The 15,788-nt window shown below is 53.8% G+C and overlaps 1 protein-coding gene across 1 annotated transcript in view; it reads right to left on the reverse strand.

The window, feature by feature from the left end:
• Positions 1-715: 715 nt before the first annotated feature.
• The window catches only part of LOC142414638 (uncharacterized), a 28,110-nt gene continuing 13,037 nt past the window's right edge, over positions 716-15,788 (reverse strand). Inside the window, exons 3-10 of the mRNA XM_075512058.1 lie at positions 12,651-12,769; positions 8,839-8,928; positions 6,860-6,974; positions 6,220-6,362; positions 5,890-6,080; positions 5,374-5,483; positions 4,885-5,026; positions 716-4,443 (exon numbers count right to left, since the gene is read on the reverse strand). Of these exons, the coding sequence (XP_075368173.1) occupies positions 2,592-4,443; positions 4,885-5,026; positions 5,374-5,483; positions 5,890-6,080; positions 6,220-6,362; positions 6,860-6,974; positions 8,839-8,928; positions 12,651-12,769 (2,762 nt within the window). The 3' untranslated portion in view covers positions 716-2,591. The remainder of the gene's footprint in view (positions 4,444-4,884; positions 5,027-5,373; positions 5,484-5,889; positions 6,081-6,219; positions 6,363-6,859; positions 6,975-8,838; positions 8,929-12,650; positions 12,770-15,788) is intronic.

Below are 15,788 nucleotides of genomic sequence, written 5' to 3' on the forward strand. Positions count from 1 at the left end.
GTGCGCGTCTGCATCAGGGTGCGCGTCCGTGTGTGCGGCAGCGAGTCTGTCTGTGCACAAGCATGCACGGCCATGACACCCAGAAAGCTGTGCGTGCACGTCAGCGTCACGCATAACCGTGCCTGAGCCCCACCACTGCACAGGGCGGTAAAGGGGTGCAGTGGGGGGACACCGTCACACCTCTGCTGCTGTGCATGCCCACAGTGGCTAGGGACAGTGAGAACAAGCGTGTCACACACCCACCTTGGGCTGGGCACACACGGCTGTGCACTCACCCGGAGGCAGGGGGGGTGTGCATGCCCCAGCCACGGTCCCCCCAGCTCTGTCCTTCCAAAATGCTCCCGAGTCACAGGCAGCAACAGGGCCAGGCACCAAGCAAGGTCAGGGCACACAGGGCAGCAACCTGTGTTTTCACTGCCTGGAACATCAGAGGGTGTCCACAGGGCTGCATTCCTCCCCAAATTACCCTGTACAAGGCAAAGTACAGCCCTTCTCCATCACGTCTCTGCGGGTGCAGGAGGAGGGGGTGAGCCAGAACTGTCCTCATTCAGCCAAAGCCCAGAGAAATGGGTCTCGGGGCTAAGCTGAAAAGAGGCTTTTTCAAATACTTGCTCATTCAAGAGGGAAATAGAGACACACTGTTTCAGGTCAAAACAAACCATCACCGCTATACAAAGCAAATTGCCTTTTAATACGTAACCAAATACAGGGGGTGAGTTTCAGGACATCTTTTTCTCCTCAGCATCATCCCTCTGCCAGCAGTAACACAAAGAAATCACAAAGCGTAAAATGAGACACTGTCACAAAAAGAGATGTTACATGCACACACACAACGTCTGAAGAGGCAAGACAAGTAACAGAGCACCAGGGGTCTGTCTCGGCCCCCACCAGCAGAGCCTGGCGGGGTGTCCCCCCCAGGCACACCTCTTGCAGCACCGGCAGCCCTCCTGGGGCCATGCACCATTTCACGTTGGCTTACAGGTGCCAGGACAACAAAGGCTGGTGAGCAGAGTCCATCCTGCTGCTTTTTGGGGCCGCTGATTTGTAAGGCTCCATACGGTGGCCAGGCGGCTCCTTGCCCCATCCTAGGTGCTCCTCCAGGCCGCTTCGGAGGGGTCTGGCTCCCTTCCAGTATCGCTCTGCTCCCAGCCTGCAGCCGGGAGCTCGACCCTTCCTGAGCCCCATCTTGCCCTGCGAGCAGCCCCGGGAGCCCTGGCACAGCGAGGCAAAGCAGGGCACAGAGGAAGAGACCCAGGGAGATGAGGCCACCCCACAGCAGGACACACGCAGGCTTGCTGCTGGGCTAGCCCTGCACTAATTACCTGATTTTACTCACTTGGCAAATTTATACTTGTATGAGAGGCATACATGATGCTCAGGGTGATGGGTACAAGGGGAGGGAAGATGTGGAGGTCCCCAACCATTCTGACCTCTCTGACCGACCTGGCTTGCCACATCTGGTCTTGAACCAAACCCTCCCCCCCCCCCAATCATTGCTTTTTCTGTGGGTTTTCCCTGACAGATCTGGGATAATTTGCCCCATGGTGAGGAAAAAAAAAAAAAAAAAAAATCACATCTTCAGTTAAAAAATACAAAAGAAAGGGAATTCAACAAAGTGGTTACAGTGGTCTCCAGGACAACAGTTTGAAGGGCACAAAGTGGAGAGGCAGACAGCAGTCACTGCATCCCCTCCTGCCCTTCTTTCTCACTGCTTTGGCAAAACCACACCATCCTGAGCAATTGCAGGAGTAAACCCCGTTGTTCCTCTGTCTGACAGCACTGCTGAGCACAGGAGAGGAAGGCAAGGACAAGCCAGTGACAAACCCAAGGGGAGCTTGGCTGGGCCTTCCCCACCCTGCTGCCCAGAAAGGTCACAACAGCCTGGTACCTGCTTCTCCCAAACTCCCCAGGAAGGCTGCTGAGGAGCCCAAAACCCTGAGCTTCTCAAAGTGCTTGGTAACATCCCCTTTTCTAAGGGAACCAGTCACCTGGGGCTTGGTCACAAGGAGAGGAGAGGGGATGGAGAACAGGGGGAGGGAGCAAGGAGCCGAGCAGAGGGGCTCAGGCAGGCTGAGATGACGCAGGGGACCAAACAGCAACCTGACAAGGGTGGTCCATACACCCAGGTAATGAGGATACCGTGCTGCATCGAGAAAGAGCAATTCAGTCCTGTGGTGCCTATAAGGCCAGTGGGTCCATCTGCAAGAGGCTGCCAGGAGTGCATGGGCCAGCAAGCGGGGTGTCCTTTCTTGGACTCCAAGAGTCTAACAAACCTCCCCACTGGTATTGCTGCACCTCCCTGAAAGACTTCTCATGGGAAAACACACAAAACAATTCATCCTAGACTGCCCGAAAGCTCTGCTACGGCACCTCATTTCAGGCACTGGAAGACAAAATCCTGAGTGACCAGGAAACATGGGGTACCACTCGCAGGTGTACACGGCCAGAAGAACTCATAATTGCTGGTGGCTTTTCAAGATGTGGCTCCTAGTTCACAGTGAGGCTTCAAACCAGGCTGACCACAACCGATGCTGTGCCTGCATCCCCCCGGCACCACCCCTCGGCTCCATCCACGCGAGCTGGTGCTCCCCTCAGGTCCTGCAGCCCTCACACCTCACCTTGAGCTGGACCTCGCAGCCACAGAGCGGCTGCCTGCCTGTGAAGGATGCTGATGGGAAGCCAGGACCCCGCTCAGAGGAGGGCAGCGCTCCCGCACCCACCTTCGCAGGGAGAGCTGCTGAGCACCTCAAAACTGAGCCCGGTGAGGAACGTGATGCTCCAGGGTGGCTCTCAGTGGGGCAAGACAAAGCACCCAGCTGCTGGGGAAGGGATATTTTAGAGGCATCCCAAAGAAAGGCACTCTCGCATCCAAAAAAGTTATTTCTGTACTGGCACTCAGGCAGCAACACGTGGTCCATCTGGTGAGTGCTGGGACCGGTGCTGGACCCCGACAGGAGTCCGCTGTGTGGCACTGGACCTGTCCCACCACATCTCTGAGGAGCTGCCCCAGCCTGCAGGAGCCACGGCTGGTGCTGCATGAACCACTTGTCCTGCTCTCCTTCCCAGGAAAGGCTGGGCTCTGGGGGGAGTATCGGGGGCTGTTTGGGGAAGCCACCATCCCCTGGCAGCTGGGTGACTCCTGAGGGTGCTGATGCTCGTGCAGGGAGAGCAGCCTCCTCATCACGGAGGTCCCCAGCCCCAGAGAACAAGGACTCATGCAAGCCCCGTGCAGGGCAAGGAGCAGGTTGGGAGGGCAGCAACCACAGCCCAGACCCTGGGCAGCTCTCAGGGCTGCTAACCAGCACAGTTTGTGACTCCAGGTGTGTTCCTGCTGCTTCCAGCTGTTTTGGAGCTGTGGCCATCCAAGCCTCTGATGAGCAGCCTCCAGGAGAATCGCTCTGACCCAAAGCATTGACTGGGTTTGCCTGGACAGGAACATTGTGCCACTGAGTCATTAGTGCATTTGAGTGCAATGGAGGTGGGCAGCTTGAGCCCACCAGCTCACACCAGGGCTGGCTCTGATCATTAGGAATAGTGTTACCTACAGGAGCAGAGGTGGTAACTTCTGCTTGAAGCACTTGTCCCAGGTTTGCCAGCTGAAGTGCTACAGAGGGCTTGCTGCCAGAGCCCAGGGCATCCAAAATGGTCCCCCCCACCAGCCCGGCTGGGTTAAATGGGACCTGCTGTTCTGGTTGAGCAGAGCTGACCTCGGATGTAATGGAGACTAAAGAGACCACAGCATCTTGGCCTTGTGTACCAGGTGCCTGGGGCTGTGGTGGGGCTTGAAATGCTGAATTAGTTGCCCAGCAGTGCTGGAAATGAGCCACAGCACTGTTTTCCTCATTGCAGGGTGGTGCACTGCAGCGTGGGAAGTCCATGCTCTTCCCAGCGTCCTCCCTGAGGAGCATCTGCTCCACATAGGGGGTCACCTCGGTCCCTAGCCTCTCGCCAACCTCCTGAGCTGGTGGCTCCTCCTCTGCACCCAAGCTGAGCAAAGCCTCCTCCCACTGCTGCAGCTCTGCATTGTTCACGTTGAGGGTCTGGAGGGTCTGGCAGATGTTTCTGTCCACCTTGCTGTTCTCAAAGAGGGTTTCAATAACGACCAGGAGGGAGTCACTGTCCTCCTTGGCATCACTGACTTCTTCATTCTGGCTCAGTCCATCAGGCTCAGCAATGAGATCTGGCAAGGAGAACTGAGGCACATTATCAGCATGGGAGATGTATATGGATGCATCCTGCTTCATCATGGCCCCAAGAAGAGAGTTGGGGTCTACTGAGCGCTGCCCCGTGCGGGAGTCTGCCTGTGTCTGCAACTCCTCCTTAGCCTGGAAGGAGTCCAGGAACTCAGGAAGGTCGTTCCCGTATAGGACTGCTTCCCCTGTGGCAAAGCTAAAAGGCAGCTGCAGGTTTCTCTTCTGCAGATGTTCCTCCCCTTCTTCATTCCTTCAGGGCAGAGGGAAGAAGAGATGGAAACAGCATGAGCACCTCCTCTGGGCCAGACAAAACCACCCTGCCAACAGCGAGATGGGAGCTCACAGCCCTGCCCTGGCTTTTCTCAAGAAAAGGGTGCTGGATTGGGCTGGCTACCATGTTGCTGGTGGAGGACTGGAGCTCTGGGGAGCCCGTGGGGAGGTCTGCATGGCTCAGGGAAGGGCTGCCTGCCCAGGGCTCACCCCAGGCAGGAGCAAGCATGTCCACAAACACCTTCTCAGAGCTGTTTTGCTCATGCCCCCCTGCTATGGGAGCGCACATGCTACAAAAGTGCCAACCGTGCAACCCAACCACCTTTTCTTCCACCCTCACTGCCTCCGCATGCCCCGAGCAGCCCCACGGCCACCCACACTGAGAGCAGGAGAACACAGCTGGAGACCCAGCGATACTCACGACAGGGCCCGCTGCCGGGCAATGATGCAGTCAGGCTTGCCCTCTTTGTACACCAGCCAGGCATTGGCCTGCACCCACACCCAGTCACCCTTCTTGGTCAGCAGCCGGAAAACAGTCAGCCCACTCTCCCCCGTCTTCATCACTGGGACAGGGAGAGAAGAGCAGCAGCACAGACACGGTTATTCCACAGGGACAAGACGGCACGGGCAAGATGCCACGATGTTGCACATCACCTTGCGCCCATGCTATGGGGGCAGGATAGGCAGGACGCAGCCAGCGCGCGATGCCACGTGCGGTGCTGTCCCCCTGCCAGCTCCCCGAGCAGGTATCACCCAGGAGGGGAGAGCCTTTATCACAGCTGCTCCAGAGCCGGGACATTTGGCCCACCAAGAAGCAAGAGTACTGGCACGGCCAGAGCTGCACTGGTGCCGGGGAGCTGCAAGGGCCCCCACGAACGTTCCTGCCCCAATGCCCCCCCCCAGGACTCACTTCTCACGTGGTTCTCCGCACAGTACATCATGTCGGCTGCATGCACAAACTGGTACCCGGACCCCCTCCTGCACAGCTCCGTTTCTGTGTACCCCAGGACAACCTTCCCCCTGGAAACAGCGCAGAAACCCAGTGACACCACAGAGGGAGGGATCCCCCAATTGCACCCCACCAGCCAGACGTGATCCCCTACCCAGCACCCAGGCAGCTAGCCAGAGCCTCCCACTTCGGGTGGTGCAACTCTCCATCCTGGGCTGAGCTGCATCCCCTCTTCCACAAAATCCCACGCTGAGTTTCCTGGGCTAAAACACGGCAGCCAAGAAGTGCTGGCACCCAGTTAATCTGCTCCCCATGTTACTGGGGGGCTGCAGAAATGCCCAGCAGCAGATGGACAAAAGCATCAGACAACTTGCCACAGGAGCTGGGTCAGAAGTGTTCTGCTCCCATGGGCTCTGGCTTTCTGCCCGGCGCCTGCAGCCGTGGATTTTGCAATGGGGAAGGTGTGAGATGCCCTACCGGGAATCACAGGCCGTGGGAGTGAAGTCCAGCTTGTGCTTTGTCTGGAAGATCAGCGTCTTGGTCCGAAGCTCCAGGATGGAGAGTGGCTGGAGGGGAGTTGCAATGGCGAAGAGGGCAAGTGGGGACCTGTCTGATGCCTTCTTCTGCTGCCCGAGAAGGAATTTCAAACGCCCACGGAAATTCAAAGCCTTAGAGGGGATTAGAAAACATGGGTGTGAAGCAAACAGGGTGATGGGAACCGGCTGTGCTCCCACCCCTATGGGACACGAGTAGCCCCTAGGGAACACGCTGGGGGCAGAGGGGTGTCCCAGTGTGGGGCTGCATTACCAGAAATCCCGAGGAGTTATCCAGCAAGCAGCGGAAGCGGCAGGTGAAGCTCCTCTCCACGAAGGAGGGCTTCTCGGGGAAGAGGTGCTGGGGGCTGGACGCGGTGCTGCATCCAGCCAGCAGCGGCCGGTCACCAGGGAGGTCTGGGAAACCAAAGGGAAAATGAAGCTTTCCAAGCTGCGCACCTTGAAGTCATGGCCTTGTGGAGACTTTGCTGCTCAAGTGAACCCATGACCTTCACAAAAGGGGTAAGACCTTGCCATGGGGAATTACCAGTTCACGATAGTTTCTGGTGCCTGCAAGCTCAGCTTGCCTCCCAGACATGAGCAAGACAACAAGCTGCCCCCACTGAAATAAATGGGATTTCAAACGCTGAAAAGCAAAAAGGCTTGGGAAGAAGTGTCCCCATCCCTCTAGCACAAAGACAGCACGTCTGCACAAAGACAGCACGTCTGTGACAGGTGGCCATGCCAGCCCCTGGTTGTGGAGTCCCATGGGGAGGCTGTGGGATGCTCCTCAGCACAGAGCTGTGCTTCGTGGCTATAAATGCTACCAGGAGGGTTTTCCGGCATGGGGTGGCCACACAGAAGCAGCTGGCTGGTCCCTGGGGATCACCGCTGGGGACTGCCCCGGCACTCACCACCGGCAGCGTGCTGAGTGCTGCTGGACGCCGGGGCCCCGTGCAGCTGGTGGCAGAAGGCGGCTCTGTCATCCGCGTGGATCAGGTCATACACACTCTGGTAGATGAGATCTGACTGGAATGACACAAGGGGAGAAGAGCGTCGACTCCTGCCCGGCCTGGCAGAACGTCTGGAGGAGGACACGGCAGGAGGCTTTCCTTCGTGGGTACTAAAAGTGCAGTGATTGAGTGTAAAGAAACAGGCAAACACAACCAGCTTTGTGTGCCGCGTGGAGAGCGAGGACCAGGAACCGGCTGCTTTTAGGGAGGGTGGCTCAGGAAGGAGGAAAAGGGAGCAGAGAGTGGGTCTGCTTGGGGAAATCGTGGGAACAGCTCTGAGGCTTCTAGAAGCAATAGAAATGGCTGTGTCCAAGTAACCCTGGCTGCTCAGGACTGTCAATGCCACCCATTCCCCCAGTGTCCCCTGGCCATTGCTAAGCACAGCTTTCCACCCCGTTCCCCACACCGGCAAGGCTGAGGTTCTCGTGGTGTCACCCAGCTGTTCCACAGATGTTTTACACTGGCTCTGGCTCCTGATCCTTAACCACAGTCCATGGAAGATGCTGAAACTCCAGCTCCCTCCCCTGCCACAGGAGCCCCTGCTCTTTGGGAAGCTTTGCTCGCCATCTGTGGGGTGAATGCTGCAGAAGCAGCATTTGCCTGGCATGTCTTAACTTCTAGTATCTTCTCAGGACCAAATTCAGACAAAGAGCCAGAAAGGCTGTGAGTTGTTAGAGGGGAATTTGTTTGTGGGGCACAAATTGCCAGTCTGCAACAGCATGCAAGATCTCTCTTGCGTTGCCATCCCTAGCCCTCTGCAAATAAGCAGTTTTGTTTCTTCCACAGGATCAATGTGAAAAAATAATTTCAGGTTGATCAAAACATTTTGACCAAACCAAACTAATTTTTCTTTTTTTCAGACTTATGCAGGGGGATTTGCTGTTTTAAAACAAGGTTTTTGTAGGGTTTTTTTACTCCAAACCCATGGGAATCTGTATCCCAGTGCAAGCTATCTTCCTTCAGTGGGCCACCAGGAAAGACAGACATGCTGATGCTGGGCTGTGAGGTTGGCCACACAGCAGAAACACCAGCAAGTCCTCACACCACCTGCCTCCCAGCACAGCCCCCTTCTTCTAGGGCCATGTCTTGGACCAGCCTTTCCCATCCTGGCCCTGCATGCTGTGGTGGTCAGCATGACCCTTCCAAGCCCAGGGGCAGCTCAGGCCACCGACTGCCATGTCCCTGCCCTCAGAAACATGCCAGAGCAGAGCCTCCTGCTTAACCAGACATACAGGTAGTTTGAGAAGACCACTCCTTGTCTCTGACAGCTGCTTTGACTTGGGGCATCAGCCCACGAGGATCCTTCTACCATGAGCTGGGCAAGGGTGCAAAGAGGACAAAGAAGAAAACACATCAGTCGCTGCAGGCGCACCAGGAACCCATGCAATGAAATGGGTTTGGCAGTCTCACAGTCCTCCTGTTGACTCAGTCCTTTGGCCAAAGGAGCTGGACATCAGGGGAACAGGAGGTAACAGGGTGCATGTGGGGAGAGCCCTGCTTTTCCTTGGCATCCTGTGTAACCCACAGGACTTCAGGGCACTGACACTGCTCACCATTGTGATACCCTCAGCTCTCTGTAAGTGAGAACATATGCACCCAGCAGCATGATACAAGAAAAATCTCACACCCCTCTTACACACAAAGACAAGAGGATACAGAGCCTGCCATTGCTCAGCTTGCATCTGTTCCTACTAAAGTCACAAGCATGCTTGTTGGCTTTCACAGTCCCCAAAGAACATGACTCATTTGAAAACATACATCAAAAACAACCCAAGGGAGCTGGGAGGGGAGAAAAGAAAGCCCTGGCATGGCTGTCAGCACCTCCTTCCCAGACCTGGACTGCATCCATCTGTTAACAGTCAGGAAAAAACAGTACCCACCTGATGAAAGCCCAGGTAGTCCTGCACAGTAGGGGAGATGTAGAAGATGTAGCCATCTCCAGCCACGGCGATGACAAATCCATTAAGTGCCTGAAAGCATAAGATGAGCCCAGAGTTACTCTCTCTGGCTTTAATTCAGCTGCTGAAAGATTAACTTCTCCAGGTATTTCTTAAGCATTTGGGGATGGGAAGGGACCTTCTTCATCCACAAGGAACCCCCCAAAAAAGGAAAGCACCTTGTGACCATGCAAGACTTTTAATCCTGGATAGTTGGGCTTTTTTTTTTCCCCAGGGTTGGCATGAGCAATGATCAAAGGTGGACTGACCACTTTTTCTAGACCCCTCATTGAAGCCCTCTCACTGCAGGGCAGCTCCTGCATCAGGAGGGACCAGCTAAGGAGAGGTTTCATGGATGACCTAGAGTTAGTTACCTCCTCTCCAGCTGTACCAGCTGGGTACAGCTATATTCTTCCATGGCTCTGATTTTCTCTAACAAACCTGCCTACAACTTCAACAACAAGCACCAACAGGCAGTTGGGAGGAAGGACTGTCCTGAGCCATGCAGGAGCCTGGCGACTCCAGGAGGAGCCTACCATCAGTTCAAGCATAACAAAGCCTTCAGAGACAGTAACCAAACTGCTGGCAGTCACTGACCTGGCCTATTTATCCACTCGTTCATTTTAAGGATGACCTCTGAAGACACTTTGGGCCTTGCTCCTCACCTTGAATTTTACAGTTAGGAGGTTATACAAGCTTATTTCTACATTTCTGTATGTCTTCTCCCCACGCTTTCTCCAATCACCCCCAAAAACTGCCTTTTAATCCTTAGCACCTGAGGACATCACTGTCCCTCGGACTTCTGCTCTCAGCTCCAAGGGTACATGAACAACTCATCACAAAGTACACAAAGTAAGAACAAATCCAGTCACTGCTATCATTCAAAGATGGTAATGCAGCTAAAAACAACACCCACCTTGAAAGCAAAAGAGCTGGAAAAATCTGGAAATTCAGATCCCAGATTTGTGAAGGTCCTGACATCGCACCTGTGATGCCTGAAGTGGCAGCCCCTGGTCCTTATAAGCATACAGGCTGCTTGACACATCTTTGAGGAGGCAAGAGCATCCTGTTCTCATCTGTCTCCCATTACACAGGACCACAACCCCTTCTTCTCATCTGATTTTGTTCTTGGTCCTGACAAATGTCTCAAGAGGCCCCATTGCTCTTGAAGGCCCTCAAACACATCCTGGCATTGAACTGCCACTATGAGACACCATACTGGGAAAGTTACTCTCCTCTTGCTTATGTTCTCGATGACAGAAGATAAGGCTTTAAACACAAAAAAACCCCTAGTCTCTATAAAAAACATCTTTGTGCTCATACCATCTGCCAACTTCACTTCTTGCCTTGCACTCTGCAATTACATATGCATGGCCTGCAGCTAAATACATACCCAACTGGTAGCTCCCTGCTTGGAAGTGACCAAACCTATGCCAAATTAGAGAAACTATTCAAAAAATAGGGGAGATCATGGCTAGGGTGGAGGGAGGGGAGCTCATGCATCAAGTGAATACCCAGAAAAAGAGGCAAGATGAAGATCCAGAGATATCTGGTGACCATTTCAGGCCGATTTCCTCCAAAAGGAAAGTACTGCACCAGTTAGTAATTCCTGACCCTGCTCTTGTCTGCAATAGATTTAATTTACTAGTGAATAAAAGGAGAGAAATTAGGAGAAGAAAACCTTAAGTGGAAGTCTGGGTTTAATCAAGATGTGGACAGAAGTCTCAGCAGGTCTCATAAGCGTCAAGCCAGGACCTGCCACAAATATGGACTCTGCCCTCACTGCCCAGCTCGGCCACACTGAGCTGCCCCTGGAGGGGACCATGGGGACATGCCGTTTGCTTGAAACCAGGCTGGAGAGAAGGGTCCAGCCGCTCATGCTGCTCCTTCAGCTCTGCTCGCCCTCTTCCCCCGTGCAAAAAGGAGGCAGGAGCAATTGGCTGACACAGCTCACGCATTTGCCCATTTACAGCGACAGTCAGGCTCGGCTGGGATGGCTTTTTTTAGTCACTTGGATTATCTGAGAGGCTGCTGCATTGAGCCTGTTGCTTGATACCATACAGATCCAGCTTGCAGCAGGACCGGTCCCTTTCCTTTGTGCGATGCAGCCCCCTGAGGGGCTCTGAGTCAGAGTTTTCTGCAAATTACAGTATCAGATTAAAATGCTCTTTGAGGGAATAAAAAGTTGGGCAGCTCAGCTGGGGGATTTCTGTCACATTAACACCTCACAAGCTCTCCAGATGCCTTCAGTCACCCAAGGCTGCCAATGCTCTGGTGCCTCAACAAATTGCCATCATATGGCCCAGCTCAAACCCCCAGAGAGCACTCGGGAGCAGCTCCATCATGGGACTGGGGCAACTGTGGCCTCCCTCCTGGCTATCACATTATTCCAGCTGTTCCTCTGCAACTATCACACTTGCAGCCAGCTGAGACCACTCCTGAGAGTGAAACTCACATGGGAGACTTCACATGGTCCAAGCTTCATCACCAAAAGTCATGCTAGGCTCCCAGGAGTCACCACCTCAGCAAAATCTCCTGTGGGGGCTCTTGCTGGGGCTCTGCTCTCACCCGCCTGCCTGTCCGTAACGGTGAGCATTCATGTAAGGCTGTGCAGGAGCAGGGTTGAAGGCACCAAAGTCAGACTTTAAGGAGAGCAAAGCATCCATCTGCTAGTCTTTGGAGAGGTGGAAGAAGGGAGAAGAGGACTGAAGGCCCAGAAAGCACAGACACATGCGATGTCAGGAACACAGCCATGGAAAGATTAAAGGTCTTGCACAGACTTGCCCTGCAGCCCCAAGGAGTAGCACGTTTGAAGCTGACATGCCCAGATGTTTACACAGCAACCAACCTTTCCATGTGACCTTCTACCCCGTTTCTTTCCAGCTTACATTTATAAATTGCAGCCCAAACAAACAGCATTCTGGCCAGCTGATTCAGCAGCTCCTTGTTCTCTGAAGTTCATTGAGAACCATTTCATTAGACACACACTGGCCTTTCTACAAAGCAAAGCTCCCACCGCCCACTGATTCTGTCCACCACTGCCTTCCAGGATCCATCTTCCCTTCTTTCCCCACCCACAACCTACAACTGAGCCTGGGCTTTTTTATCCCAGGCAGGCTGTGAACTCATCCTAGGGAGCTCATGCAATGCCCCAGGTAGGGCAAAGAGTTCCTGGAGGATGTTTTATCCTGCAGCTATCACCATTCTCCTCTTAGCATTTACTAGAGCACAAGGAATCCACCACCTCCGAGACTAATCAGGGATCAATCCCTACACTACCCTTGCACCTCTTGGTTGGGATGGATGAGCTTGTGGACATTGGGTCTGTGAGCTGTAGTGGGTCCCAAGGAAAAATGCCAGGTTTGGGCTCAGTGACAGTTAATACCTGCAAGCTACAGGTGCAGACATCACCCAATGCCTTTGCAAGGATGACGCAACCCACCACCCCAAGCCCTGCTCTGTTCATGGAGGCAGTACAGCCCCTACAGAGCCGCTGCAGCGTAACCGAAGTGGCAGCAAACTGCGGTGGGGGGTAGGAGGGAACGGTAGGCACTGGGCCCTGTCCCAAGGTGCTCAGTGCCTGCAGCAATCACAGCGAAGCAGCTCCTGGCAAGGCAGGGTCTCCTCTTGCTCCACAGGTGGGACCCCATGCCCCATAGCTGCTGTATGGTTCAGCAGACAGGGACCAGCCGTCGTGCCCAGCGGATGGCGGGCGCCAAGGGAAGACCCCAAACAAGTGAGCTGCAGCACGATACCTGGAGCAGCAGTTCCCCCTCAGGAAACAGCTCCTTGTCAGCATGCTGGTCCATCTGTCCATTCCCTCCTGGCGCTCTGGGCTGATCCAGCACACAGTCGTCAACATCTGTAGCTGCAGCTGTGAGTGAGAGGGCAAGAAATCAGCATGGAAGGGGCAAGCCAGGAGCCTCTCCCTCCTCCTCCCCACCCCAGTACTGCTCACTGCTGCACCACGCTACCCAATGCACGTGAACCCAGCTCGGAGGAAGATAAGACTAGCGGGAGCTGGAGCAGAGACCCTTTGCAGAGCCATCCCTAACTTGTCCAATACTTCCTCCAAGAGATAATAGCCCCTGCTTGGTCCCATTTCTGGGAAACCTTGCTTCTGCCAAGGTCTGAGGCAAAGACACAAAGGATAGAGAGGTGGTGAGCATTGCTGGGCTCCCCAGGCTTGGAAACACCACCCGACACAGCAAGAAGTCTTCAGGTTAGAGCCTGCTAGAGCTGGAGTTGGCTTCAAGGTGCCACAATGTCTGCTTTCCTGCCCTTCAGGGCTGACGAAAGACAGTAGCAAACCTTCCCAAACCATCTGAGATTACATCAAAGCACCCATATTTTTTTCTCCCTTCTGCCTTTGGCTGCTCAGAAGCAGATCAGAGGGTTGGTGGCCACAGCACTCCATGAGACACCTGAGCAGCTCTCTGCTCCCAGGACTTGCTGCCATGACCTCCCCAGGCTGATACACATGCTGCCTCATGCTTCCTCGCTAGATGCCTTCAAGGCAACACCCATGGGTGCAGCCAACATGAAACCTCCTGCCCTGGTCGCAGGACCTCGAGCATTACAGGACACACAGAAAACCGGTTGTTCAGGGAACAGGAACGAGGACGGCGGCTTCCGGGGACATCCCCAGCGTGGTACTTCGTCTGCTGGGGAATTATCCTTGAAAAACCTCAGTCTAAACTCAGCTTCCACAAAAGGACAATTTTCAAGGCATGTTTTTGCACCAACTTGACCAAAAACCTGCAGGAAAACCTCAAAGCAGCCCTTGCGTAGGAACCACCCCTCCTCTGCCGCGAGCTCCTGCAGCGTCCGAGGCCGGACTGAACTCACACACCCCGTACACAGCCACATCCCGGCGGAGCACCACTGCCTGCCCCGTCTGAGCCCTGCGTTTCTGATGGTGCTGCGTGACCTTGGGTGGATCGATCCAAAGGCAAAGCGTCTTCTGAATTTGGATGAGTGGCAGGAAATGAGGAAAAACCCCTAAACATCCCAAGTCTGACCACACATTTAATTTTCTCCATGGTAGAAGCTCTCACCTCACCATTGAAAGGTTTTAAAGGTTTGTTTTGTTTTTCCCCCAGTAGCACCAAGTTCAAAGCCAAAATAATTCTAAACCTAAAAAAAGTTTCATCTGAAACTGCTGATATGAGATATTTTGCTTTCTATCAAACCATCAATATGCAACAAGATTTTCCCTGACAGATCTACATTTTTGTATTAAAAACCAGTTTGAGGTCAAAACATCACTTAGATCTATTTACATGCGGAGCCTGAGTGACAACAAGCACCCGCCCATGCAGGCTTTCAGCAACCAGGCGCATGGTTAAAATAATTATCTGAAGGTCTTGCATAAGGTGACACAGAGGAACCACACAGGTTTAAATAAAAGCGGAGAGGATGCTTGGAGCCCATTAAGCAGAATTAGCCTCGATGGCTGTCGCTGATAGAACTGGGCTACTTCAGCCTCCCCCAAACCTTGAGTGCTCCTTGCAGATGCTCAGGCAGCAGTTGCATCTTCCGCCCTTTCCATCACATGCCCTCACTGACCGGAGGAAAGCCCAGCTTGCGGGCAACTCCCACGGGACATGCCTTCCCCTCCCCGACAGCTCCCTGTGGGTCAGTTCAGCCCACGCCACAAGCCTGCATTGCCCCCCGCGTAAGCTCACGTTCCCATTCCTGCAGGGGATGACCCTCTGCGTAGACACTTCCCAAATCAGCAAGAGGCGGATCAGCCGGGCCAGGGGATGCCAGACCTCCGTGAAAGGTTGGGAACGATGAGGTTCAACGCCAGGAAAGCAGTCGCTATGCTCAGTTTGCTCATCAGTCAAGGAAAGGCACGTCCCCAGGAGTTTCAAAAGGCAGGTTTGAGGCAGTCACCAAGAAAAAAGGCTCCTTGCATGATTGCCAAGCGATCCCCAAGGAAAAACATCCAAAGCCCATCTGGACCATGGGTATGGCTTCAATTTGCACATGATGGAGCAGAATAGTTTCAAAATGAAACATTGATTCTTTTTTTAAATTTTAATTCTTTTGAAGGGCTGACTCCTCTCTAAAGCATTGAAATGAGGCAAGTTGGCAGGGAAATTCAAAAAGAAATCAAGTTCTTCTAAAACAAAGCTCCAAAAGGGCAGAGAATGTTTTGAGAGGATGCATGTCCCGAGAGTACGTGGTCTCCAGCTCTCTCCCAGTGTCCACCAGCAGCATCTGCAGGGAGAGCTGCAACAAGCTGGGGAGACATGCTGTGGGCTTACAGAATCCAACACGAAACAACTATTTGCTCACTTTGTGCCTTCCAGCAAAATTATTTCTTCCAACTCTCCCACCAATCTTACAAGGGGCTTTTAATGTCCCAGAGATGCTCACTTCCCCTAATCTCAGTGGTCCATTTCTGCATGGCTGAGCTAGAAAATCCTGCAGAATCTATCTTCCATGGGACACACTATGATGACCTGGCCTGGGGAGAAAGCCTGGAGCACAGAGAGAGGGTAGGAAACCCAAAGGGATGGTGTCTGCCAACTGCTTTGCCACCAAGCATCACTGCATGGGGTTCCAAGGTCCTAATTGCAGGGCATAGATTGTAACTGGTGCTTCCAAGCATTGGTGGCGCAGAGCAGCTGGTGTTCACATGCAGCCCAGTCCTCACCATCCACGGCCAGAGGCCAAGGAGATGCTGAGGCCAGTGCATGAGGCAAAACACATGGCACTCTCCCACCAAAATAATCCAGGAACTTGCGACATGAGCTCCCCTTACTTTCATCATCACTTCAACACCTGCGGCCCAGTCTTGTTCTCGCAGATGGCCTCTCTGCTTCAAGAGACAGCCACCCTGCTGGGGATGGCCAATGGTGGAGTGAGCATCCAGCAGACAGGCA

This window comes from Mycteria americana, chromosome 9, assembly GCF_035582795.1.
Source record: "Mycteria americana isolate JAX WOST 10 ecotype Jacksonville Zoo and Gardens chromosome 9, USCA_MyAme_1.0, whole genome shotgun sequence".
NCBI classification, from domain to species: domain Eukaryota; kingdom Metazoa; phylum Chordata; class Aves; order Ciconiiformes; family Ciconiidae; genus Mycteria; species Mycteria americana.